The sequence below is a fragment of the Euwallacea similis genome, chromosome 3 (assembly GCF_039881205.1).
Source record: "Euwallacea similis isolate ESF13 chromosome 3, ESF131.1, whole genome shotgun sequence".
NCBI lineage: Eukaryota > Metazoa > Arthropoda > Insecta > Coleoptera > Curculionidae > Euwallacea > Euwallacea similis.
In genome coordinates this window covers 8,382,148-8,408,760 of record NC_089611.1, presented here as the reverse complement: position 1 = coordinate 8,408,760, position 26,613 = coordinate 8,382,148, and the positions used below count along the sequence as shown (strand labels likewise).

The 26,613-nt window shown below is 32.9% G+C and overlaps 2 protein-coding genes across 2 annotated transcripts; both read left to right on the top strand.

Moving 5' to 3' along the window:
* The first annotated feature begins 342 nt into the window (after positions 1-342).
* On the top strand, positions 343-4,387 carry LOC136420075 (putative lipid scramblase CLPTM1). The gene is made up of 3 exons (XM_066406835.1): positions 343-568; positions 2,359-2,837; positions 3,080-4,387. The coding sequence occupies exons 1-3, from the start codon at positions 485-487 to the stop codon at positions 4,332-4,334; spliced, it is 1,818 nt and encodes a 605-aa protein (XP_066262932.1). The 5' UTR covers positions 343-484; the 3' UTR covers positions 4,335-4,387.
* Positions 4,388-5,886: 1,499 nt separating this feature from the next.
* Cep97 (centrosomal protein 97kDa) lies at positions 5,887-15,139 on the top strand. The gene is made up of 16 exons (XM_066406817.1): positions 5,887-6,187; positions 6,803-6,954; positions 7,649-7,807; positions 7,871-7,972; positions 8,039-8,235; positions 8,488-8,571; positions 8,967-9,166; positions 9,224-9,292; positions 9,481-9,675; positions 9,731-10,028; positions 10,280-10,396; positions 11,044-11,199; positions 11,831-12,056; positions 12,121-12,258; positions 12,342-12,536; positions 13,341-15,139. The coding sequence occupies exons 1-16, from the start codon at positions 6,184-6,186 to the stop codon at positions 13,431-13,433; spliced, it is 2,385 nt and encodes a 794-aa protein (XP_066262914.1). The 5' UTR covers positions 5,887-6,183; the 3' UTR covers positions 13,434-15,139.
* Positions 15,140-26,613: the final 11,474 nt, after the last annotated feature.

Sequence of the window (26,613 nt, the reverse complement as noted above, 5' to 3'; positions counted from 1 at the left end):
TTTAAAGTATATTTTTGGTCATTATATCTGTCTCTGTTTTGTAATTGAGATTTTGTATAGTTTATCTTTTTCGGTTGTCGGAAAACGTCACCAACAGTCAGTACGAAGATGTTAACTTTAAAAACAGACGTACGGCCTATCTATACGGTTCACCGCTGTTACGAGGTTACAGAGTTAGTAATGCTCCGAATAGAGAAAAGATGGGCATAGTCTCATAAAGGCAAGTTTCAGTAACGTTAACCATAATCAGAAGCGCTTGCAACAAAGATAAATGCTCGAATGACAAGTGAACTGTCATTCATTTTGTCAAACGCGTAAAAACGATTAGTCAAAGGCAGGCGGCGGGCAGCCGAACTGAAGCCTAACTCACCAATCAACCAATTTTAAAGAAGTAGTCATTAGTGATAGTCGTAATACTTGTAATGGTTTAAGAAGTTTTGAATTAAAACCCGACGTTAAGATATCGGGAATTATTTAGAAAATCATGAGTGACCCTGGCAGCTCCAATAACCCGAGCGGTGATTTGGCCAATCCAACGCCAGCCGTGGATAATGCTGGAAACCAAAATGTAAGTCAAGGTTCATACCCGATTTATTCCTAGTTTTAAGTTTTGGTGTTGGCAAAGATCAAAATTTTATCAAACTTAATTTTATTCAGGCAGTAATGGTGGGTTTATGCTCGTTTACAATCTACAATTTAACATCTAGATTTGTTAACTATTTAAACTAAAAACCACCTATGTTCCGATCTACAATTTAAGAGAAAATTAATTACAATGAGCTTTATTATCACGTGATTGTGACTCGTTCCTTTGACAAAAAAATGAATTTACCTATATTCTGCATACCATGTGGGTATACATGTTCTGCTCATTTTTCGTTGTCTTCTTATTGTTATTCTGATTAAAAATTTTCAAAACATCTAAGTTTCACACATTTGACAAAATAAAATGTATGTACAGAACATAGTGTTTGTAAATTCAAAGTCCTTAACAGAGGAGACAGCTTAACTAAGAAATTAAGTTGTCTTTATTGCCACTTGTGTGGTCACACTGTGCAACAAAATTCTGGGAAAAAACTTAGTTTACGACTACAAATTTAACAGAAATATAAAAAATTATCGGCCTTAAACAGGGATAATGATATGTAGCACATTTGATGAAACACAGATATTGCAGACATACAGAGTTACTAATTTGATCTGCTTGCATTACTATGTTTGTAACCATTTAATACAGAAAGTTAATTAAATTGAGGCAAACTTGTTTACTAATAAAATAATTTTGTTGAATAATTTGTTAAAAAGAAATTGTATTTCCACAAATATTAAAAAAAAATTAGATTTCACTATTATTTTATGGCTTCATTTCTCATTATTTTCAAAAACTAACAACACTTAAATGTTTCTTATTACTCTCACTAGAAATCCACCTTTCAGTACATTAAATAAAGGATAGTCATTATAAAAGATATCAATTGGGTGTTTCAATATCAGAAGTATGCCTTGGCTAAATTAAATCTTTTAGCTATTAATGGGGATATGTTTGATAGTAAATAGTATCATTGCTTAATCAATGCCTTAAAATTGTAGCTTACTTATCGTAAAGGTTTAATTAATGCAGGGACTGACAGATCTTCAAGGCATGCATATATACATATTAGCTAAGTTATCTGCCTTATATGATAGCAGGGTGATATTTAATACTAAAATTCATGCATAGAGACATTTGCTTGAATAATGATGCAGTGTTATGAAACACTCCATATATGCAAAGCATGAACATAGTCTTTTAATAAAATTTTGTAGAATAATCTTAAATTGAATATTCTGAATTTGTTTTGAGTTACAAAAAATCATTTTTGAGAAGCAGAATCCTATACTTTTTCTACAATTATGCATAATACAAAAGGTAATTAAATTATCAAACAATTTAATTATTACTACCATGGCCAATCACAATGGTCCACATTGTATGTTTTATTAAACCCAAAATCAACAAGACAGGGTAGTATTCAGTTCCATTGGTAAATAATTACAGTATCAGTCTATTATATTTGTGCCCAACATCTATTCTTATTTATATTACAGTTCAGGTTCAGTCATTGTTTTTGGGGTTAAATTTTTGAAAGAGGCTACTCACATACTTCGAGCAATACTCTGATAAATGGCAGATTGCGTTCATGCGTCATTGTCAAATTTATACCCTTAGAGACGTAAATTTATTTTCGTTTAGGGTAAGGTACTCAAATGATTTCATATAAATGGGTGAAACGTCGAATTTGAATGACCCTGTATGTATTTAACAAAAATATGCATTCCAACATAATGCTTATGTGGACATTTTTTATTCACTTTCAGCAAAATGGACAACCTCAAAGGCAACCAACAAGAATGGAATATTTTCTGTCGATTGCTAAATCCCTTTTAGTCAGGGGCTTGATTATTTATGCAGTATCTTCCTTCTTTAGAGCACCAAAACCTCAGCCTCTAAATAATAATGGCCAATCGGGGCCGGCTATACAAGCCAGGAATATTTTCCCTGAAGGCACACCATTAACACTTTATGTTTACCTCACAGAATCGGACGTTCTTGACAACTTTCACCATTCTAATTTGTTTTGGATTAAAGAGAATATAGTGTATGGTGATTGGACAGCTGGATTCAATAAAGATGGAATCTTTGAGATTGAGAAGGATGTCTTCATTACAGAGAATATGAAAAATAATGGTTCTCTATATTTTCATACCTTTATCACAAGATTAGGAAATAGTCCCGATCCAAAAGCCAAAAATTATGATATAGACCAAACGGCCTATGCAGTTAAGCAGCTTAATAGGCAAGTTTGTTTTGTTTTTTGACACCTGTGTATTTTTATGGGAGTCTTTTAAGCTTCATTATAGTTTAACATTAAGGAGAAGTACTCGGCTTCAGCCATGACTCAAAAAAACTAAACCATAGAGTTCTGTTAATATTTAAATGTCATTTTAATGGAAACTCAATAAATAACATTTTTCTAGTATTATCGAATTACATAATTTATGGTCTTAGACAATAACTTTACATTCATGTTTTTTTCAGGTTTAAAAAACTTCAAGCCAGTAAAACCAAAAATCTGTTGACTGGGGAAACTGAACAGGCACCTGTTGAAGATGGAAAAATAATATCCCATTGGCACCCTAACTTTACTATCAACCTTATAACAGACCAATCAGTCTGGACTTTTGGAGCTGTACCAGCACCTCTTGATCAGTACATTAAGTTTACAGATGATTTCAAACATTACAAACCTATAGTGTACCCCAATGATTATTGGAACATGGCGCGAGATTATAAGCCCTTGAACGAGACTTACTCACTTAAAGTGACATTCCAGCCTTTAAGCTTGTTTAAATGGCAGTTGTATGCCGCCCAAGCTATGAAGAATAGTATGTTTAATATGTGGGATAGCGGTGAAAATGGAAACACAGATGAGGAGCAAGATACCATTAAAGAAACCCTCTTGGATACCAATCCCTATTTGTTGGGTGTAACAATTGCCGTGTCTCTCTTACATTCGATTTTTGAAATCTTGGCCTTTAAAAATGACATTCAGTTCTGGAATAATAGAAATTCACTCGAAGGCTTGTCAGTTCGATCTGTTTTTTTCGGCGTTTTTCAAAGTGTTGTTGTTTTGCTTTATATATTGGACAATGAAACGAACGTCATGGTGAAGCTGTCTTGTTTCGTAGGATTAGGCATTGAACTGTGGAAAATATTAAAGGTTGTAGACGTAAAATTTGAAAATGGAAAAATTAAATTTACAGATAAGGGGTCTTATGTGGAATCAAGTACCAAGCAATACGACGAACTTGCTTTTAAATACCTCTCATGGTTATGTTTCCCATTGTTCGCCGGATACTGTGTTTACGCTTTACTCTATCTGGAGCATAAGGGTTGGTATTCATTTGTCTTGGACATCCTTTATGGGTACTTGTTAACATTTGGGTTTATAATGATGACCCCTCAATTATTTATAAATTACAAACTAAAATCAGTGGCGCACTTGCCGTGGAGGATGTTAACTTACAAGTTCCTCAATACCTTTATAGACGATATGTTTGCATTCGTGATCAAAATGCCTACCATGTATCGGCTAGGTTGCTTCCGAGACGACATTATATTCCTGATATTTTTGTACCAAAAATGGATGTATCCGGTAGATAAAACCCGTAGAAATGAGTTTGGCTATTCCGCTGAGCAGGAAGAACAGAAGGTTGTCGAAAGCAAGGAACAGAAGCCCGTCGACAGCAATGGAGAAGCCGTTCCTGCCATTGAGAATAAGAAAGACCAGTAATATTTTTATATTTATTTTACATTAATTACGTATAAATAGATAATTGTTGATTATTTTAACGTCTTTTGTATTTTATCACATTTCCAGTTGAATTTTCACGCAGATTGGCGAGTACTTACGCAGTCTCAAATAGAAAATTTCGCGATTGAATAAAAAAATAAGGATGATATCTTGGGGGAAAGGGGGTATTACCGTTGTGTACTAAACTCTCTTTTGATGTTTTACTGTCATGTTAGCTTTTCGAAGTCTGGAATCATTGGACATGAGGTAAACAGATATTGAGAAGTGCCTAATGCTTGATCTACTACTTATTTTTTTGTTTCCAATTATTCATATTTTTCTGAGAAATGTTCTGGAAATTTTAAATAGTTTAAACAGTTATTGTCCAGAAAAATCAATTAAATCGTCGATTATGTGGACTGCTATTAACCAAAAATCTTTAAATTTAAATTAGATAAAGAGATACTCATTAAGGTTTTTTCTCCAGATTTCCCATAGGAAATCTAACAAAATGTAAATTTAAGATCTGTGTTCCAGGGTGGTGCCGTATGATTTAAATAAATAATAAAAATATATAATATTTCTAACAGTTAGAGAACTTGAAAAAGAAAATATGGACGGCCACGTGAAATATAGAACTAGAAGCTCTTTCAAACACTGGAAAAAGGGGGTTAAAAAAGAATCAATATAAAATTCTTCACGTTCTGCCAAACGCATCCATGTGCCTACAAGTAAATACAGGGTTAGATCAATAGTTCGAAAAAATACAAAAGAAAAACTGGTTAAATGATGAACCAGATAGCAACAGTAAAATAGACATATGCATTAAATAAAAGTTGAATAAAATACAGCATAAATCGAATGTTTTAGGAGTGTGTAACACATGTATGAGCAATTGCTAGATGTTTAAGTATTCATTACGCAGCTCTGAAGGTCTATAAGCCCAAGCGGACAGTGAAGTTATATATATATATATAGTAAGTACCCATGACGAAAACCTTTGAAAATAACAGTTTGTCACATGGTTTAATTACTAAGCTACAATCGAATATGATCATATTTACATGGGTCTGCAACAGTTGCATTCTAGAGATATAGGGTATTCAAATTAAAACATTAATTTAATTTCTTGATTATATTTATGGAGAATACAGCGAAATTCTGACAACATTTTACATATCGGTGCAGTTGATGGTAGACTTAAATAGTTACTCAGTTTTTTGTTTACCGATAGAGGACGCTGCACACTGTGATTTACCTGAATTTAAATAGTTATAATTTTTTTTAATTTTTAATTAATTTTTTCTTTTTATTTTTTATTTTTTATTTTAATTTAATTTTAAATGTATATAATTTTTGAATAAAAAAATATTCGTATTATTAACAATTGTTGACTTCAGCTTTTTATCTTAAAATTGTTCAATATTTGACCCTTTAAAATTTGTGTATATACTTAACACCCTATATAAATACATACTACATAATAACAATGGGACGACTTGGCAATGCCGCCCATCAGCTGACCGTATACTGAATCGTTCAGAAAATCGGACGCTGGAGGCGGATGGGAACTTCATACCATTAAAAGGAGTAAATAAGTCAAAAAAGTTTAATTTTAGGATCTTCAAAATACATTTTTTGTGCCTACATTTTCAGCGTACGTTTCCGTTTACCTTATCATTTGTTACATTTTTCTTTAAATTGAATACAATTTTTATATATTTTACTACTGTCCTATAATACTAATAATTGTTTGCATTACTACTATTGTCCTGTCCAATATTTGATTAACTGAAGTGGAGTACCTACTGGAGGAAGTGGAGAATCGTGAGGATACCTACATACACTCATGGGTAAACAATACCTATACTTATTTAACAAGGCTATTAATGAGTAAACAATAAGGGCTATTCAAGCGAGAAGATTAGTTCAATACCAACCAGGTAGTACTGCTGTTATATCTTGGTCATTTTTACACTGTCTGGTGTATCCTTTAACAGCTGTTGATAAATACCATATTGCAGCAGTCTTTTGCTCGATTGGCCTGATAGTTTCCCAAGGAAAGCACTGCTGTAATATAGGGGCCATTATAAAATTTTGCCCAAGTATTTTACATTCATGTGATTTTTTAGGTAGGGGTAGGAAAGATAATTATTGACATTGAAAAGTATTATTGAGTCTATATTATGGCTGTTGAGTCATGGCAGAGCTTTCCTAAGAAACTGTAGTATAAACAACAATTTTGTAATCAATATTTTCTCTTGCAGCACATTTTAATTTAAAAAAATGAATACAGTGTGTTGTAAAAAGGTACATCTTTACCTTATAGTGTGAACAGTAGCTATATTTTTAAAGTATCAATTCAATTTTGATTGCCACTTTATTGAGTTCAAATAATCTTATAATTATATGTTAGGCAGATTTAGCAAAGACATATTCAGTGTATATGAAATATATTGTTGTTTTAGGGAAAGGAGAGGAGTTTTTGGATTTGTCAAATACAAAAATTAGGAAGCTGAATAAATGTACACCCAATGAGTGTCAAGTCACTGAATTGGTGCTTGATGATAATGAACTTCAAAGACTAGATAATATTGACTCATTTGTGAAATTGGAAAAGGTAAGTATCTAAGTATATTATTTATCATATTTAAAAAAATCAAATGGTATAATAAAAGGTATTTCCTCTTACATTTGTAAGATTTGTAAGCTGATATGTGTTTGCTTTAAAATCAGAAACTATTTCATTATAAAACATATTTTTGCTTTGGAATTTAAGAAGATAATTATGCTTTTTTCTATATATCCCAACTTGTGTCATCAAGAAATAAATTTAGGGAGTTAAAAGTTATTTCCAGCAATTTCTTGTGGGCAATTTCATATTAAAATACTTTTCCACATTGATCTACCATTAGTGTTTTTCAATATTTGTACACAGTACATCAAAATTTTAACAAACAATGTTTGAAACTCACTTGGAAACTTCGCTGCACTCGTCTTCTACTGCATAATCTTTTTACACAATGTATGCATTTCTCAAATGGCTTGTTTTTTGCAATCATGGCGATCTTATTGTTATGTGGAAAATTACCTCTAAAAACGTTATTGTTTTTTTGAAAAATACTGGTAGATATGCAATGGATTAAAAATTATTTTTAAAATATCCAGTTGACTATTTTAATTAACTCGTTTTTCTTGAAATAAATTTTCATAAATACAAAAATTTCAGTAAAAGTCGTAAGGAAGTTCCAGTATTTATATGTCAATTTGATTTTTTAAATTAGTTACGACTAAACTGTTATTTTTTTCTTCAGCTCTCTGTTTGTCGTAATCAACTCTTGCGTATGTATGGAGTCTGCCGGCTTCACAACTTGCACACTTTAAACCTCAGCAACAATGGAATTCTCATGATTGAAGGGCTAAAGGAGCTTATTGGGCTTAAATGGCTTTGTCTGTCGGGCAACAGCGTTAAGGTCTTAATTGTTTAATTTTCGTTAACATCATGTTTAGTAAGATTGTTTTTGTCGTCTTTGCAGACCATTGAGCATTTAAATACTAACATCAACTTAGAACATTTGGATTTATCAGAGAACAGCATTACACACGTCAGCGATCTTTCATTTCTAAAAATTTTAAAGGTAAATTTAGTGATGATCATTATTCATGCTTTTCACTGCTAACTTGGAACTAATCTTTTATTTCAGAATTTGTTTTTACATAAGAATAAAATAAATCATTTAGGACAATGTGACCGCTTCTTGCCAGCAAGTCTAACAACACTAACCCTAGCTAATAATAATATTGGGGATTTAAATGAAATTTCTAGGCTTGGACACCTAGTCAATTTAACCAAAATATCAATTGCTAATAATCCCTGCGTTAATATGACTGGCAGTAACATGTATCCTTTATAGGTTTTTTTAGACATTTTTAGATAGAGTGAGTTATCAAACTAACAAAAGTTCTGGCCTTAGATCAGACTTTTACTAGTTTGCTTTCTTCTGTTCATTTATAATGGAAATTTGAGATTATTTTGAAAGTTTATAAAATTGTAACATTCATTTCTACTTGATACGTTGTTAATAAGTAAATGGAAGAAAATTATTCAACCACAACTTTTAACATTAAATACGGCTCCTTAATTAACATACAGAGGTTTTGACTATAGACCCTTTGTCATAAACTGGTGCTTAAATGTTAATGTCATTGATGACTATGTTGTGGATGCCATTGAAAGGTATTATCATGGGTTATCTGAGAAGTAATGAGAGTAGTCCAGAAGGTTTTTAGTTAGGTTAAAAAAATACATATTCCAAGTTATGTACCAGGTGGGCCAACACGTGAGTTAGTCAGATTACCTCAAAGTGGATTTGTGTCCTTGGCCTGTGGCTCGGGATCAAACATTTCCCTAAGGAAATATTGACAGTTATAATACATCATCTCCGCAGAGTCTAGTCTTTGAAGATGTTCTACCTATCACTCATCAATGCTGAAATAAATACTTAACAAAATCAAAAATAGTAATTCATCAAAATGTATACTCTCATTACTTTAGAGATTTACCCCGTGTCTCGTTACTAACATATTATGACAGCTTTAAAATAAGTTCATTTTCATTCCAAATTTCTCTAGTTTAAGGGCAGAATGGTTATATTCTCAAGGCAGGGGAAGAAATTTTAGAATTGGTGACCAAAGGGAGCTTGCCAACTACTTGGCCACTGTCTGTCCTTTAACAGGAGAGACGCTGGAAACTGAAGAGGACAGAAAGTTACGATTAATTCTAAGCAAGGCTCAGCATCATCAACAACAGCTAAGGGAACAGTCTTCTAACTGTAAGCTACTTATTATCAAGAATGTTGTGTTTTACTTTTTTGATGATATTTGAATAGCTTCTCCACAACCATCCCCTGCCAGCAAAAAGAGAATGCAGCAAAATAGGAATTCGCCTAGATTAAATTGTGAGTAGTAATGTAAACACTCTGATATTCTGAAAATACGGGTGAAAATTTGAGAATTTATACGAACATTGGAAAATAGTAGATTATGTTTTTTTACTTTCCCATTTTTTGCCAAAAGTTGGAAAATGCTGCATTGAGTTCAGGTCAATGGTTTAATTAATTTTATGGTCATCCTTTAACTTTTATAGCTTCCCGAACATCAAGTCGCATTAAATCTCCCGATCGAATGTCGCTGAGTTGTTACAATATTTTAACCGGTAGCGGAGATAATGATAATAGTTCCATAATGACGCAAAGTTTGGACGCTTCAATATTGAGACAGAGTATTGCGAAAAATATGACAGAGTCTTTGAGTAATTTCCCCACACCTGACAGACTTCGAGGTATTTTTGTCCCAAAACAATAATCGAATATATTTAAAAGTTTGATGACTTTCAGATGCAGCGCCCATAAACAGTCCGTTGCAGGCAGTGACTAAAATGGTTCCAGTACCGGAGAGTCTTATGAGTCCCGATTACAGACCTCCGCCTTTAATTGAAAAAATTAACAGAACACAAATGGCGCAGGTTTCTAGCAGTTCACCTACCAAAGTAAAGCAAACTGAAGTTGTTCGGTCACCTAAGTTCAATAGGATGTCTTCATCGACCTCAAGGTCACAGATTAGTGAAAGTGGAAAAAAAGATCGTGGAACACCATCTCCTAATAGGCAAAGGAAAATTGTGGATTCCAACTTGAGGTATAAAAATTACCCATAAATTTCAATTAATATTAAGAAATAAGTTTAGTCTATCTAATCACTATTAGCTGTTACTTTTCTCACGTTAAATGAGCTTAAGGGAGTATATTAAATTAATATACATAGTTTGAAGCACCAGTCTCGCGCTACAAAGACATGTATTTAGAAAAATGATTAATAAAATTGACTGAATTGTCACTATTCAAACATAAATAAAATACTAATGATTAATTGATTTAATATTGATTTAGAAGGGAAGTGAATAAGAAACCATCAATTTTGCGGGCTAAATCTCCCTGCAGTGAAGATGAGTCTGAAGTATATGATTCGAAGCTGGAAAGAATTCAATTGAAAGCTGAGGAACGAAGGTAAAAGTTTCATATGTGAATTCAGATATTGGTTTTGTTTCGATCGTAATAATTAGTTGGTTGATTCATCGTATTATTAATATCCAGAGCGTTTTATTATATGTTCCCGCCATTGTTATCTCTGAAACGGTAAGAATTGCAAAAACAATTAAATAGGAGAAGAGTTGCCATTTTTGAAGATTTGATATGCTATAAAAGGCGTTGTTAAACTATTTTTGGTTTCCAAGATTTTATGAAAAATGTAAACATATAGTGGAGATAGTTTAAATCTAGTGGATTGTTCTTTTTAGATTTTAGAGAAAAAACTATTAAAATACAAAATGTATTTAAGAGAATGGTGGAAAACTGTCAATGTTACTAAAAATATATCATAATTTTGACGTTAAATAAGTCCTAGCCTACTATCCGATTTTAGTGATTTATTAATTTAAATTGTGGGTTCATTTTTTATGAATCGCACATCTTACATTTTTAATAATTCCCATTACCACTTGAATCTATGCAACTTCTGATGAAGGCACTCTCTATAAAGCATGACACCTATTGTTTCTCATTTCCTTCTACAATACCTGCAGTTTTCTCTTGCTATGCTATTTAAAGTTACTAGATTCACAATACACTTTTTTGATGTATATTATATTTTTTAGGATACAAAAAGACTTTGAAAACATTAATGAGAAGGTTACTCCAGCTGCAATATATATTCAAAAAATGTGGCGTGGATATTATACAAGAAATAAGGATAAAGATGTTCAAGAGATGTTCAGAGCCTTACAGAATCAGCGCGCTAACAGTTACATTCAGTAAGTATTTTATTTTTTTTATTTATGAGTTGACTATCCAAATGACTGATCGGAACACTATTTAATATAGAGTCTTTCGTAATTTAGTCTTTTAGTATGTTCCAAACTGGTTCTACATGTGTGGAAACTTCGGTTATCATAATAGATTCAAAATCGGTTAAACAGGTAATACTTTAGAGAATTTGATAAACATTTACTTGTTTTAAAAATGGTCTTAAGCTTAACCACTTTCCAGAAAAATGAAAATAAGTCAAACTCTACATTTTTTAACTTTTCCCTTGTAGTTTCTAAACTAAGCCAACAATTGTTTTTGCCAAAAGTGATCCAAGTTTAGTTTTATTGATTCTATTAATCCTTAGAAAAACTGTATGTATTGGCCGTTAAAAAACGTATAACTAAAGTAGTTTTTTACTGTTAAACCATATATTGCAGGAAAAATGAACTACATTACAGAATTCAATGGCTAACACTCTACGGGTACAAATCGCCGTATTTTAATCTCTGGAGTCAGTGGTAGTATCTTCTACACACCATTTTTATTCCATTTCGGGATATCCGTTAAATTACACTTTGTTTTATCACTGCCTTTAGAATTTAGGTTGTTTTGTAAAAAGACGGTTTTATTCTACAGAAAACTCTCTTCTGATATGGAAACCACTAAAGCAGCTTTGGAGAGCGAACGCAAAATTCAAATGTTGCAGACGGAGGCAATTAGTGCTTTGTGGAAAAAAATTTCATCGCTACAAACTATAAATCCTGACGGTAGTTCATGCAGTTTTAACATGACGAATTTGGCACCAAATAACTCCGAAGTTGTTCGAGAATTGGCTCAAACCTGTTCGGTTCTGCAAGAGCAGGTTTGACAGACTCTAAACGCATGTCATACATTTTAATATTTTATATTATGTCTGTTAATCGTAGATTCAACAACTTCAATACTCCATGCAAGACATCCTACGGGTGATGTCTATATTTAATCAAAACGCCGTCATTGGGCAGCAATTAACAGAGAATGGAATTGCTACTCAGACCGAAATCGTTGCTGTTCATACGCCTCAGGTAAGGTGCCATTTGGGAAAACATTCTGGTTAAATTTTGTTTCTTTCGATATCGCATTAGAAAGAAGTCTGTGTTATTTTTAGGGTGAGGCAGGAAAAATATTTCCTTTCCAAAAGCAGCATTTACAGCAGTCACGACCTTCTTCTTTGCCATTGCCAGTGAGCCAAAGAAAAAAGGAGAATGTCGAAACTGGACAAGCGAATAAAGAACTGCATCAGTTTGCCGGAACATTGGTGGATGGAGTTATACGAACTGTATCTGAAAATGTTGACACACAGGTAAAGTTATTGAAATTACAAAGACATTAAATTATGCCCTACGTTTATATAAATATTATTTCTATTTTCAAAATCCAAAACAAAAGCACAAAACAGATACATATAGACGACCTCAAAACATGTCAATTCTAAATTTAAAAAATTTTGATACCTACGGTTTAGCTTCAAAAGATGCACTAAAGAATATTAGAAAATTCTGTATTTCAAAAATGCTATTGCCTTAATCTAGAAAAGCCAAATTTCGAAATCAAGTGTATTTGTTTTATTGATATCTTTATTTAACTAAAAGCTTAATAAGAACTCTCTTCAATATCCTACTAAATTGTACGTAAAATAATTTACACTTAATCGTAACCATCAGTCAATGTCCTTTTTTATGGTGGAGGTGTTTTAGATATGTATTCTTACCTCAACTACTAAGCTTTAATTTCAGTTTAAAACACGCTTCTTCGGCAAGTTAATTTTTATCTAATAGCTGTCATTCCTTAACTAGACATTAAAGAAACAGTTCTATAGAGTGGGTGGAAAATCCCTTAATGGGACACCCTCTAATAGTAAGTGATACCTCAGTTTATTAATAGAATCAGTGCAAGCACCCCTTTGATGCCTGCAAAAAGTCAGCATTTTTGGTAACGGTTGTAACATAAATCATGTGAACAGAGTTGCGTGAATTAAAAAGCGGTCTACTTAGGACACTTACAACGGGTTTGGAGGTACTCTACATACAGCTGTTCTGTGTCGATTGTGTTGAGAATCACCCTGTATGGTAAATGTATTTTTTCATAAGTTGAGAATATTCTACAGGAACCACAATTGGCAGAACTAGAACCGAAAGAAGATTCTCCCATTGAAGACGTTGAAAATAAAGGCAGGGATGCTTCTATAGAGGAAACGTAGCGGTTCACTTGCTGTGGTATCATTAAAATACACGTTGTTTCGAAATACTCTAAAATTAAAGAATCAATAATTGTTGTTGTGGACGGAGAATTTACTTCTAATAGTTTGTTATTCGTGTTGCCTCGAAGCTGCATAATTTAAGATGTGCAATTGTGGCTATGGTGGGTGCTAATGTTTAGATATAAATTTGAATAAAGAATAAACAGCATGGGGACATAGGAAATAGTAAGAATTACAGATTTGGACTGTTTCCATAGAAAAAACTTGTAGGGGAATTTTAGACTAAGTGGAAGACCTATGATTTAATCATACATAAAAAGTAAAGAAACAAGTTTTAAAAATCTGAAAAATCAGTTTTATTCTTAGAGAAGTATACAGTCTGTCTTAAATTGGTTCTACGTGAACGTTTGCCTCGGTTATCATAAGAGGTACAAAGTCAATTAAATGAGGAAAGTTTTAGAGTATTTTATGAGAAATTCATATCTGGTTTTAAAATTTGCTTTAGGTTTTACCTAAAATACTGTAAAAAAAGTGTAGTTACTTATTTTTACACGTTTTGTAGAGTAGCTGCCATGAAACGAAAAGTTTATTACTTGTGTAATAAAATGTTTCTATTGAGTTTTTTTCTATTTTAATTCCGTAAGCAGAAAATTCTTTGGTATCAATAGCCTTACTGCAAAAGTTAAAAAATAGCTCTAATGATTTGATACTCATGTCTTTCGTTTCAGTTTGCTTCAATTAATATTTTCCACTTAACCCTTATTTAAATTCAAAACAGGTTACTTCAGGTTAGTACACGTTTGCGTAACAATTACTCTAATTTTCTATATCACTATGCTAGAGAAAATCAGTTTGTTACTTTAAGTAATATAGTCATAATTTACCACAGCCTGATCAAATTAATTATAATTTACATATCGTCACTTCGAAATACAAACCCTTACTATCCGATCCTTTCATCCTTACATCTGAATATTATATAATAAAAAGATAGCAGATGGAGCTAGTTTTTTAAAATAATAAATTCCATTTTTTATTATTTTCTATTATTCGACTTTGCTCTGTTCCCCTATAGGTGCTATGAACTATACATATATAAATTTTTATTCAGTATACATGTGTATGAACCAATATTTGATGTTGGCAAGATAATGAGAATAACACGTGTATTATTTTCTTGTTGCATAGTAAGCAACATAACAATTTGTTGGATATAAATTAGGCAACTTTTATTTAAATTTAAAAGTTTTGAAAGTATCTTACTACATCCGATGTCCCGATTTTGTTAATATTTACCGTTATACCTTTTATTTGACAAGTGTTTGCACTAAGACTGGCAGCAAATCTTTCACTGATACTTTATACTAATAAGGCGAAGTATTAAATGCACATCAACAATTTTTGTAACACTTTTATAAGGTTCATTAAGCTAGTTCAAACTATGTAACAATTTAATATTATTTTTAATCTCACTAATCACAAACCATCGTAAATATATGTATATGTATATGGGGATTGAGTTATGAACTTTACTCAATCGGATAAAGCAGAAAGCCATTCTTTCGTAAAAATTACTCACCGAAAAGATATCTTCTCCTGAGTCTATATTTAAAGTATTTTTCTTTCTAACTAAATAAACTATCAAACTGACTCTAGTCTTAATATTTATTGTTTGTTTTTAGCTTGAATAAATGGTTTTACTGAAATTTTATTGCCCTTTTGTTTTATCTCGTATTAATTCAACAGCGTGTTGAGGAAGTAAACTCTGACAAGTCATACGAGATATGTAACCCCCTATTTTGTGTCGAGAAATAAACTAAGCAACAGCTGAACTATTGGAAAAGAAATTTAAAGTTAAAGGGTACAGCAGGATAAGCATGGCGAATTGGCCTATGAAAGGGATTTCAAATTTTTTGTTTAAAATAGATGTATTTGGTTATAAAAATAACATTTACTTTGACTTTGGGTCGATTTTTCAAAGTAATCTTGAAATATATCAAAAAGATCGTTTAAGTACCTTTATTACTTTAAACTCAAATATCTCAGGAACTAAAAAAGATACAAAAATGATTCAAAAACTAGTTTGTAGCTGATACTCTAAAGAATATTTATGTATTTTTTTAATAATTTTTAGAGGGTCGCAATATTTTTAAAAACATTTTTAAGTACTATTTTTTCATTTTGGTTTTTGAGTGATAATCACAGATTTAATATATGTTAAAATATGGTCCAAATTCTATTTCCTGTAAAAATTTTAATTTTTAAAAAGTGTCGCAACGCATTCAAATATATAAAAAACGAAGAGCCCGTCACCAATTATTTATACTTCTTAATGTTATGAATATAAAATATAAACTAATAATAAGTTATACAAATACAAATAAAAAATAATAACTAATACAAATGCAAGTAAAAAATAATAAATTATAACTAATAACTAATACAGGATATTATTATATTCTACAATTAACAATTAACAAACAATAATTCAACAATTAACAAACTTAAGCAGAATTTTTTAATGACAATGAATTGAGTCATCTTATTGTAGCTGATGAGTGCGGGAAACATTGAAGTGGTTTGTCCTAAAAATATTTAATGACAAATTTGATAAGGGTAATTATTTACCCTTGTCTATATTTAAACAATTAGAACCTTCGGCGATCCTTTGTTCCGCTAAGAAGAGGAAGCAAGAAATAAAAGTAGATTGGAAGAAAGTTCATCCATCTTATGAGGAGACATTATATGCTGATTCAACAATGCAAAGGGTGAAGAACTTGAAGAGAAAATTAGAAAATTTTACTCCAGTCCAAATGTTTGAATATTTTTTCGACGCGAGTGTCTTCAATTTGATTGAAAAAGAAACCTTAAATTATGCCAGGAATCAAAAAAATAAACACGACTTTTCTATAGATACTGATGATATAAATATATTTATCGGCTTTCTGATCTTTTCCAGTTATCACAAGTTACCAAGTGAAAGGGATTACTGGTCAGAAGAAGAAAATTTGGAAATATCAATAGTAAAAAGTATATTTAGCAGAAACACCTATCAGGCCATCAAATCGTTTTTTCACTTGGTAAATAATTAATTTGCAAATGAATATAAACAAGATAAAAGTTCATCCACTTGTCGATTTAGTGAACAAAAACTTCAAACAGTTTGGAATTTGCAATAGGAATATCTCGATAGATGAGATGATTGTTAGATACTACGGACATCACTCGCTAAAACAATTTATAAAGGCTAAGCCCATAAGGTTTGGCTATAAATTATGGGCTATGTGTGGCGATGATGGTTAGTGCTTCAATTTTTATCTGTATTGTGGTAAGGAGGACCCTTCAAGTTTCTACGAAGGTCCTCTTGGTTCAAGGGTGGTTATTAAGATGGCAGAATGTATCGAAGATCCTACTAGTAATATATACTGCGTGACATAGAAAAGAGAACACCCCGTAAAAATGGTTTAATTTAAATAATTTTTGGTATGCATGTTTGTTTATATGTATAGCAGAAACGATCAAAATTTCACTCATATTTATCTACGTATTTACGAGTTATTCGGAATTTTAGGTTTTTTTTTAATATAAAAATTGCAATAAAATATCAACAATACAACTGGAAAATAACATTTATTGGAGTGTAGTGTGCTTAGAAACTGCGTAGAGATATGCCTAGAACCAAAATAGAGCGAAATTTTCATCAATTGAGCGAGTTTGAGAGGGGTCGAATAGTGGGTCTACGAGAGGCTGGTCTGTCATTTAGGGAAATCGCCACTAGATTGAACCGTAGTGTAAACACTATAGTGAGATGCTGTCAGGGATGGTTCGAAGAAGGGCAAACAGGCAGAAGAACAGGTACTGGACGACCTCGAAGAACTACAGAACGCCAAGATCGCCGACTCCGAATTATGGCCCTAAGAGATAGGTTCGTCTCGTCGAGGACGCTGGCGGATCAGTGGTTCGCTGAGTATGGAAGGGCCATTGGGATACGAACCATTTATCGCCGCATAAGAAGTTTTGGATTGATTTCCTACCGTCCCTATCTCGTGTTACCCCTCACCTTAAATCATCGTCAAAATCGACTACAGTGGTGCCAAGAACGGATACATGGGACTCTGGAATGGGATAACATCGTGTTTAGTGACGAATCCAGATTCTGTTTCGGTATGCATGATGGTCGGGCAAGAATACGAAGGAGACGGGGTGAAAGATGGGATCCTCAGTTTGCAATACAGAGGCATGTCCATCAGACTGTTGGGGTAATGGTTTGGGGTGCCATTGCATATGGTAGCAGGTCACCTTTAGTTTTCGTCAGAGGCAGTATGACAGCCCAGCGATACATCCAAGAAGTCCTGGAACCTCATCTTGTGCCTTATCTGGAAACTCTTGTTGATCCAGTTTTCCAACAAGACAATGCACGACCACATGTGGCTAGAGTGACTATGGACTTCTTCCAACAAAATGCAGTCAATTTGCTACCTTGGCCACCTCGATCTCCAGACCTCTCACCGATCGAACATGTATGGGATATTATAGGTAGAAGGTTGCATAATTTACCCCATCCCCCGCAAACCCTAGCGATGCTGTGTCATGCTGTCCAGTTAGCCTGGAATGAGATCCCCCAAGAGGACATCAATCACCTCATTAGATCCATGCCTAGACGTGTACAAGAATGTAAAAGACACCGCGGAGGACCGACAAATTATTAAATTTTTTTTAGTTTTTAACAATTAAATTTGTTCAACTTTTTAATGAAGTATTTGTTTTGGCGTAAACAACATGCATACCAAAAATTATTTAAATCAAATCATTTTTACGGGGTGTTCTCTTTTCTATGTCACGCAGTGTACTTTACTTCAAGAACTTTTTTAGTAGTCACGAGCTATTTTATAAATTGTCAGAAATTGGACTTAGAGCTACAGGAACCATTAGAGACAACAGAATAAGAAAATATCCACTAATAAATAACAAATCACTACAGAAGAGTTCCAGAGGAACATATGACTTCTGTTTTGATGAACAAAATAAAATTTTCATTGTAAAATGGAAGGATAATAAATGTGTTTCTCTAGCGACAAACTTTGGCAAAATTGAACCCCTTGCATCAATAAATAGATGGAGCGCTAAATCCAAAGGATTCAAGTACCTCAGCCTAAAGTAATCTCAAATTATAACCGATTCATGTGGGGTGTAGATCAACATGACTGGTTGGTTGAGAAATATTCTATATCTATTAGGGGCAAGAAGTGGTATTGGTGTTTAATAACTAGAATAATAGATATGGCGATTGTAAATGCTTTCCTCCTCTATAGAGTTGTAAATGGAAAAAAATCTATTTCACTAAAAGATTTTAGAAGAACGCTAGCGACCCATTGTTTGAAATTAGGACATGGACGAAGAGTTCAAAAAGGAAGGCCATTCAGTTTCCCATCAACATCCGGAGTTTCAGATGATATAAGAAAAGATGAACGGGATCATATGATTCAAAAAGAGCTAACTAAAGAAGATGTCAATTCGCAGGTTGTAAAAGCAAGCCGTTAACATTTTGTGGAAAATGTAACGTTATCGTGTGTACTCTTTGCTTTCCTAATTGGCACAATAAGTAGATCTGTACTTACAGTTCATTTAGTTTTTGTATTTTTTTTATTAAATAGTTTTTTGTAAAAAATAAAATTTATGCATTTAACGCCTAAATAATTTAACCAAAAATATAATAAAAAAGTACACGACACATCCCAGTGATCTATATACAGGGTGTACCAGCTAAACATAATCATTAGAAGTATCTGGTCAACCATCAAATATAAAAATCTGAAAAAATTTACATAAATCTTTATCGACCTGATCTACCTCTGGAAAATATTTTCAACTTTGTGACACTTCCGGTTATACCGGAAGTAGCTATCAACTTCGTTATTTTAAATCGAAACCCCCATTTTTTTAAAATTTTCGGATTTATCGTCAAATTTTAAGGTCACTTTATGTAAGGTGTTTTACCTTTAAAATTTACCGTTTCCGAATTATTCTGGAAAATTTGAAAATTTTCGAAGCTGCAAGGTCCTACAGAAATCGATATTGTACGCTAACCGCCAAGAATTTTACAATCAGTCTTTTGGGGCTCCAAGAGGATTTCACAAACTACGTTTTGACATATTCACACTTTAAAAACGGTCCCTTAGAACCTTCGAAATAGGCCTCCGAAATGGCATGATTTCGAACGTCAATAACTTGCTTATTTCGAATGCAATGCTTCAATTTTCTCCACGGCATCGGGTTCAGAATTCAAAAATCTACAACTTTTGTTAACATTACCCAATCCCTAAATCCAGCCGTTTCTGAGATTTCGAAAACTGCTTGTCAAAATGACATTGACATTGCGTAACATTTGTCTATGCTGACGTCACCCGTGCAAAAAAAAGATAAATTTCAAGATTACTACTCAAATATGATGCTAAAAGACTAATTCGTGAAGAAAGCAGCATATTTTTTCACGACAAAATAATTTGGGCGCTAATGGGTTAAATGACACTGTTTTAGATTCATACGTAAATAATGTAAAAAATATCTTGATCAGTTGATGTGTGCTCGCTTCGTTTGAGGTTTCATTCAGCGTGCCGATTGGCGCCCAGCGTTTATGAACGTCTTCAATCGTTAACTGTCTTGCGGTAGATGCGAATTCGTCAATTCTTAGTGTACAAGTAGTATAAATTTTGCGTTAAAGCTTAAAAGCTTTTAATCTTGCATATAATGGAACTTTAAATATCCTTTTCTTTGAAAACGATCCAGGAGCTTCGCAATTTCAGCCCTTGGCCTGCCAGTCAGAATAACTGGAATATAATAAACAAACAAGACAAGAAAATATGCATCTAGGCACTGAAATTAATGTGATTTTAGAGAAAAAATAAGCCGGAGCAAATCTCGTTTGAAACCGCTGGTTGAGAAATGTCGCGCAAATTTTAAATGATGAATGAATATCATTTATATTAAAACTAAGATTTTTTGTCTGTGGCAAACACTTTTTCGGCCATCAAAGCTGATAAGGCTGAAAAAGTTGGAAAATTTCTTTCTAGTTTCGTTAAATTCATTTGATTTATACTAAAGAGTTGATATGTCTTTAGACTTTGAATGTTTGCTTTAACTTCTTCATTTCAAAACTTTTAGGAGTTATTCGTGCGTAACAGTATCAACCAACGAAGAGCTTAAAATACTAGCTAAAACACGAAGAAATTATGATTTCAATTTCATTATTACAGTTACCTTATATATTTTAACGTTAACGATATAATTAAAACTAGATATCATGTCCAACATTAAAAAACAGGGGGTGACGTCATATCTGTTACAATAATGATCTAAAATATGTTTGTTTGTGAGAATCTGTGAATTAAAAAATTAATTTTAACCTTTTTCCGATAATTGTTTTTAATTCAGTACCTCCAACCTTTGAGTCTCCATTAAAAATACCGAGTGATAATTTAAATTTCACACCTAACCAGCTGTGCAATTTTACACAAGAGAAATAGAAGATAAAAAGTATGTCGTAGCTTGATCATATGCTGCAAAATGATGTTAAAAGTAATTTTTGATAGTGGAGCTGAATGAAATTCTGTTGCTTTATTACTTTTAACTTTGAAGATTTCAATTAAATGTCAAAACTATTTTTTAATAACACAAGTCTAATTGTTTAAAAAATTTACAATAATTGCTGAAAATGCTATCTATTCCCTTTAATGCACAAATTTACCCGACGCTTCATACTCTCGAAGACATTGTCGAGAACTTCTGGGATGATATTTGCACACTCTGCTCTAGTCCGTTCTTTAAGGTCTTCAATTGTGTATACTGGTTATCTAAAAACGTTATTTTTTAAAGTTGGGAATAAGAAGTAATTCAATGGAGTAAGTGTTAAATTTAAATCCTCCATTGAATTTCGTTATAACTGTTTTTATTGAACAAAACCAAGTTTATGGCATCAAAGCTTTATTACGACTGGCTGAAAGAAAAAAAACAAAAACGGTGTTGGGCAAAAATCAATATAAGCATAGTATCGATTATTATAGTGCTGACCCAGCAATCATATAAGGTTGCCGCCAAACTTGCAGTTTATTAAGAAAATCAGATTACGAGTGAAACCTTATCGGTCGGCATCGGCACAAATTTCAAATATATGTGAGCTTTCATAAAGAAAGTGATACGGGGTTGGTTATTAATTCATTTAAGGCAAGAGCAATAAACCTGTTATCTTACAAATGTAATGTACCCTTAGGCTACGCCTATGAATTTTCATTTCTTTGGTGGTATGTCCAGGATGGCCATATGTTGGGAACCCATTATCTTCCAATAAGGGTTACCCTTCATAAAAATTTTCACTTCTTTTCCTCGTCAAGACAAAAGTCTAAAATATCCACATTTTGCTAAAATCTCACTATAGCTACAACACCCCCGTAAATCATCTTTTCTTACTATTATCTTGACGTTACGGGTTAAGGATTTAGAAAGTTACCATCTGTGGATTGTCTTGTTAATTGCCTAAAACCGGAGTACGCCTATGGGTACTGACCCCCAGATTTGGTACTTAAGATACCCCGAAGCTTGTAAAAGCACCATAACCATTTTGACCATTACGATTATAATAATATTAGGTCGTGTAGTATGAAATGAGTAGATTCTCGAAATGCCACATTCAACTGCGAATAACTTCACTCTAAATCTATATTTGGACTTGACTTTTTTATGTGGAAAAGGCACATTCTTCCTCTTTCGAGCAGAGTTTAAAGTGTTCAAAATTATTGAAAACTTTTATTTTTATAAACATTTTTGTGCAGCCATGCAAAATAGTGAAATTCGTGTGTTTGACACAATGAAATATGAGTTCCACCGTGGAACCACAACAGCTCAGACGGCTCGCAATATTAATGATGTGTTTGGTACTGAAGTCACTTCACAGCAAACAGTATCTCGTTGGTTCATGAAATTTCGTTCTGGCAATTTTGACCTGAACTAACCTGAACAAATTAACCACGTGGACGACCTGAAACTCAAGTGGATAACGATTATCTGAAAGTGTGGAAGCGTGGTGGAAGTGAATCCACGTCAAAGTGCAAGCGAATTATCGTTAATATTCAGTTCAGTCAGTCAGTCCAAAAAAACAATATTGACTCATTTGGCTGAAATTGGTAAGGTGAAAAAGCTGGACAAGTGGGTACCGCATGAGTTGAGCGACATACAGAAAGAACGACGTCTCGAAGCTTGTTCTTTGTTGTGCCGGTATAATAACGATCCATTTTTCAATCGGATTGTTACTTGTGATGAGAAATGGATCCTATATGACAATACCAGACCAGAGTTCATCGCAGTGGTTGGATCAAGATGAACCACCAAAACATTGTGCGAAAAAAAATCTTCATCAAAAGAAGCTTATGGTGTCCGTTTGGTGGTCCAACGCAGGTGTCATCCATCACAGCTTCATGAAACCTGGTGAATCGATTACGGCTGATGTCTACTGCCGACAACTGACCGAAATGATGAGGCAACTGACGCCAGCCAAGCAGCCAAGATTAGTCAATCGAAGCGCACCGCTATTGTTGCACGACAACGCTCGGTCACACACCGCACAGTCACCTTGGCCAAGCTACAGGAGTTGGAATTGGAAACTCTTCGTCATCCACCGTATTCACCCGACTTAGCACCCACTGATTACCACTTCTTTCGAAATTTGGATAACTTCTTGGTAGGGAAAACATTCAACTCCGACGAGGCTGTCAAAGCTGCCTTCCAAGAGTTTATCGACTCCCGGCCTGCAGGCTTTTACAGCAGGGGAATCAATGAACTTTCCGTTAAATGGCAGAAGTGTATTGATAATGGTGGTACATATTTCGATTGATAATAAAAACATTTCATATGAAAAAAAAATGACTAAAATTACAATTCTACTCATTTCATACTACACGACCTAATATAAGTGCAATCAACGCCCATATTCTCCACCAGAGTTATAAAAATAATACTGCGATGGAAAAAACAGATTTTATAAAGATTTTGGCGGACGAACTAGTTAGACTACACCTACATAGAATGAAGACAAAGAATCTAAGAATCTGTCGCGAATTACGTTTTGCATACAGAGTATTCTTAATTCGGATGAAAAACAGTTGGAACCAAGTGATACGGATAAACTTGAAAAAAGAAAAACATGTTATACATGTCCTTCAAAAAAACGGAAAACCATTTCATTTGTGTCACTTATGTAAGATGTCGATTTGTCTAGAATATTTTATGAAGTTGTGTATAAACTGGAAGTGGAATTTGTTATGATTGTGAGTGCTGTGATTTTTTAGAAAGATAAGTTTTTGACCTTGACTTATACTTTTTAAATGTTAATTTGGGCTTTAATCTAAAGGAACAAGCACTTAATTTTTAAAAAATAAATTTTGTTTTTAATTACGATTCACATAAAAATATTATTACAATTTTTGCTTAAAAACGCTTTGTGTCAAAGTACTCAAAATTATTATGTTTTATTTGTTATTTTTTCTTTAATAGAGCGTTTTGTTTTTGTTACCCAACCTTATTCAATTTACTAGAAAAAATAAATAATTAAAAACCAAAACATACATATATTGTTTTACTTTACTTTATTTAACGCGGTCACCATTACCGCACCACATACGAAGCGTCCCAAAGTGTGCACCACAGTAGTTAAGTGTTAATGCAAAAATGTTTGCCTCGTATCCAGTTTACACCATGATGACAACATTGATTTGTCTGCAAACGAAAAATGTAAACCCGAAATAATAACATTTTATAATCATACTAAAGGAAGTGTGAAAAATTTAGATAAACTATGTGCGATCACGATATGACATAGTTAGAAATACGAGAAGGTGGCCTATTGTGGTGTTTTTTGCACTAATGAATATGGCTGGTGTAAATTCTCAAATAATATTTGCATCTAATAACAACAAATTTAAAATGCAGAGGCGTCTCGATCTAAGGGAAGTTGGATTGTTCTTGACAAAAGAGCATTTGGAACGCCGTTCTCTAGAAAAAAACGTACCAAGGCTTACAAGGGAAAAAAGACAAGAGGTTTTTGGGATAAAGGATAACAAACCAAATAAAAGTGTACAACCTGGCACTAGAAAGAGGTGTTATTTTTACACAAGCAATTCAAAAACTAAATATTTTTGCAAATGATGTAAAAAATTTGTTTACTTGAAACATTTGGAATCTTTATGCCCTAATTGTGTTGAACTTATTGACAGCGATTAAAATTTTTTATTTTATGTTTAATTCGTTATACCTTCTTAGGAAAAAGTTATACGTTGTTAACGTATTTTTGTATTTGCTGTTTTACAAGCGTATGTTCATTTTGAATTGCTCAGAATAAACTGCATTTTCTGAATAACTTTAAATTGAATTTTAAAACCATTTATGAACTTTTAGGAAGAAAAGGTTGCTATATTTATATAGAATTAAAAATATTTGATTTTTGTTGAATATTGATGGTTATTCATACAAAGGATGTCTAAGACCCGGCGCTCTGATTTACGTACTAAATATGGGCGCCCTGCCCTGAGGGTGAAGCAGCATAGGTAAAATGAGCTGTTCTAAAATTATGTATAATATGACGAACAAAAGTAACAGTTAACACACGAAATGTATAAAAAAAGACGTAGGTTTCTTTGTATTGTATCGATTTGACATCGTTGCAATATAAGCAACACATCAACAGCTTGCATGTCTGATGATAGGAAATTTGTTTGTGGTTTCCTCTCACTGTTTTTTACCTTATATGTATATTCTCTTAAAAATGCAGCTATACTTTATCAGATTTTATAATTTATTCTTTTTTTTGCTGCAGAAAGATGAACAGTTCAACTGAAGGCGACCAAGAATCGTGCAACGATTCACGCACAAAAGTAAGTCAAGTTTCTATGGAATTTTTGTGCGATAAATTTAATTATCTTTTGGGAATTCTAAAAGCAACAGTTTCAGGTGACGAAAGTTATCAAGTGGATTCGTATTGTACTCTATGGATTAAGATACTTCTTTAAGTTCTGTAATATCTGGGGGCCTATCTTCAACAAGGACATATTGTTAGCGATTACTATCTTATGGATTCTATCACACTATCTTGCTAGGTGGCTATCTAAACCATATGTAAGAATTTCAAGTAATCAACACAACATATTGTCAAGCCCTCTGAAATGATTTTTTCTCCTATCCCCTATTGCACTATACAAAGTTCTCCTCACATTTTCAAATTTACATAAGAAAATTAAATTTACATCTAAAGAACTAATCCAAGATATACAATAATTTAATAAAACCTATTTAGTAAAAAATATAAAGTATTAAATTAATCATAATCATGTGTTAATCAAATATTGGTCATATCTGTAGTAAGTTGTCGACAACTTAAAATTACGAAATTTTAGCTGGAGATGACTAGAATGTGACGTGATTCGATAATATTACTGAAATGAGTGAAATAAAAAAAATATTTATAAAAACTAATTACCGACCGAATATTTACATTGGGAGCGCTTTGAGTTCTGAATCTCAGGATACTGCTTCGTGCAAGAAAAAACCGACAACCTTTCTAACTATGCCTAAGGTTTATTACACTTGTCAAAACAATCTTAAAAAACACGAGCAGTATACAGGATGTTTTTAAAAAAGGGTTCAGGAATGAAGAGTGTGATTGATTCCTTGGCCCATTCTAAGGAAAAAAGTTCTTATTAATATGGGTCAACAAACATATCGTTTTCGAAATGCAGGGTATCAAAAAAAAACAAGATCAAGAACAGTTTTAACTTTTTTCCTTACTTAAAGGAGATATACCACATGTCATTTGTACACAGAATCCACATCTTCGCCGAAAAGAAGCACTTATTCTTTCGAGCTATCTGGAATTTTGTCTAATTGTTTGGTACTCATATTCTATTCGTTATTGTAGTTCATCCACATTATTAATTGGCCTCGAATATACCAGTTATTTTAAATATCTCCAAATGCAAAAATCAAGTAGGGTTGTGTGGTCATGACACAGGACCTCCCCGCCCTATCCATTTGTTGTTATATGTTTTATTTGAAAAACGTCTTATGGCGATAGCAAAGTGCGGTGGGGCTCCATCGTATAAAAACCATTGTTTAGATCTATCAATTAAGGGAACATCTT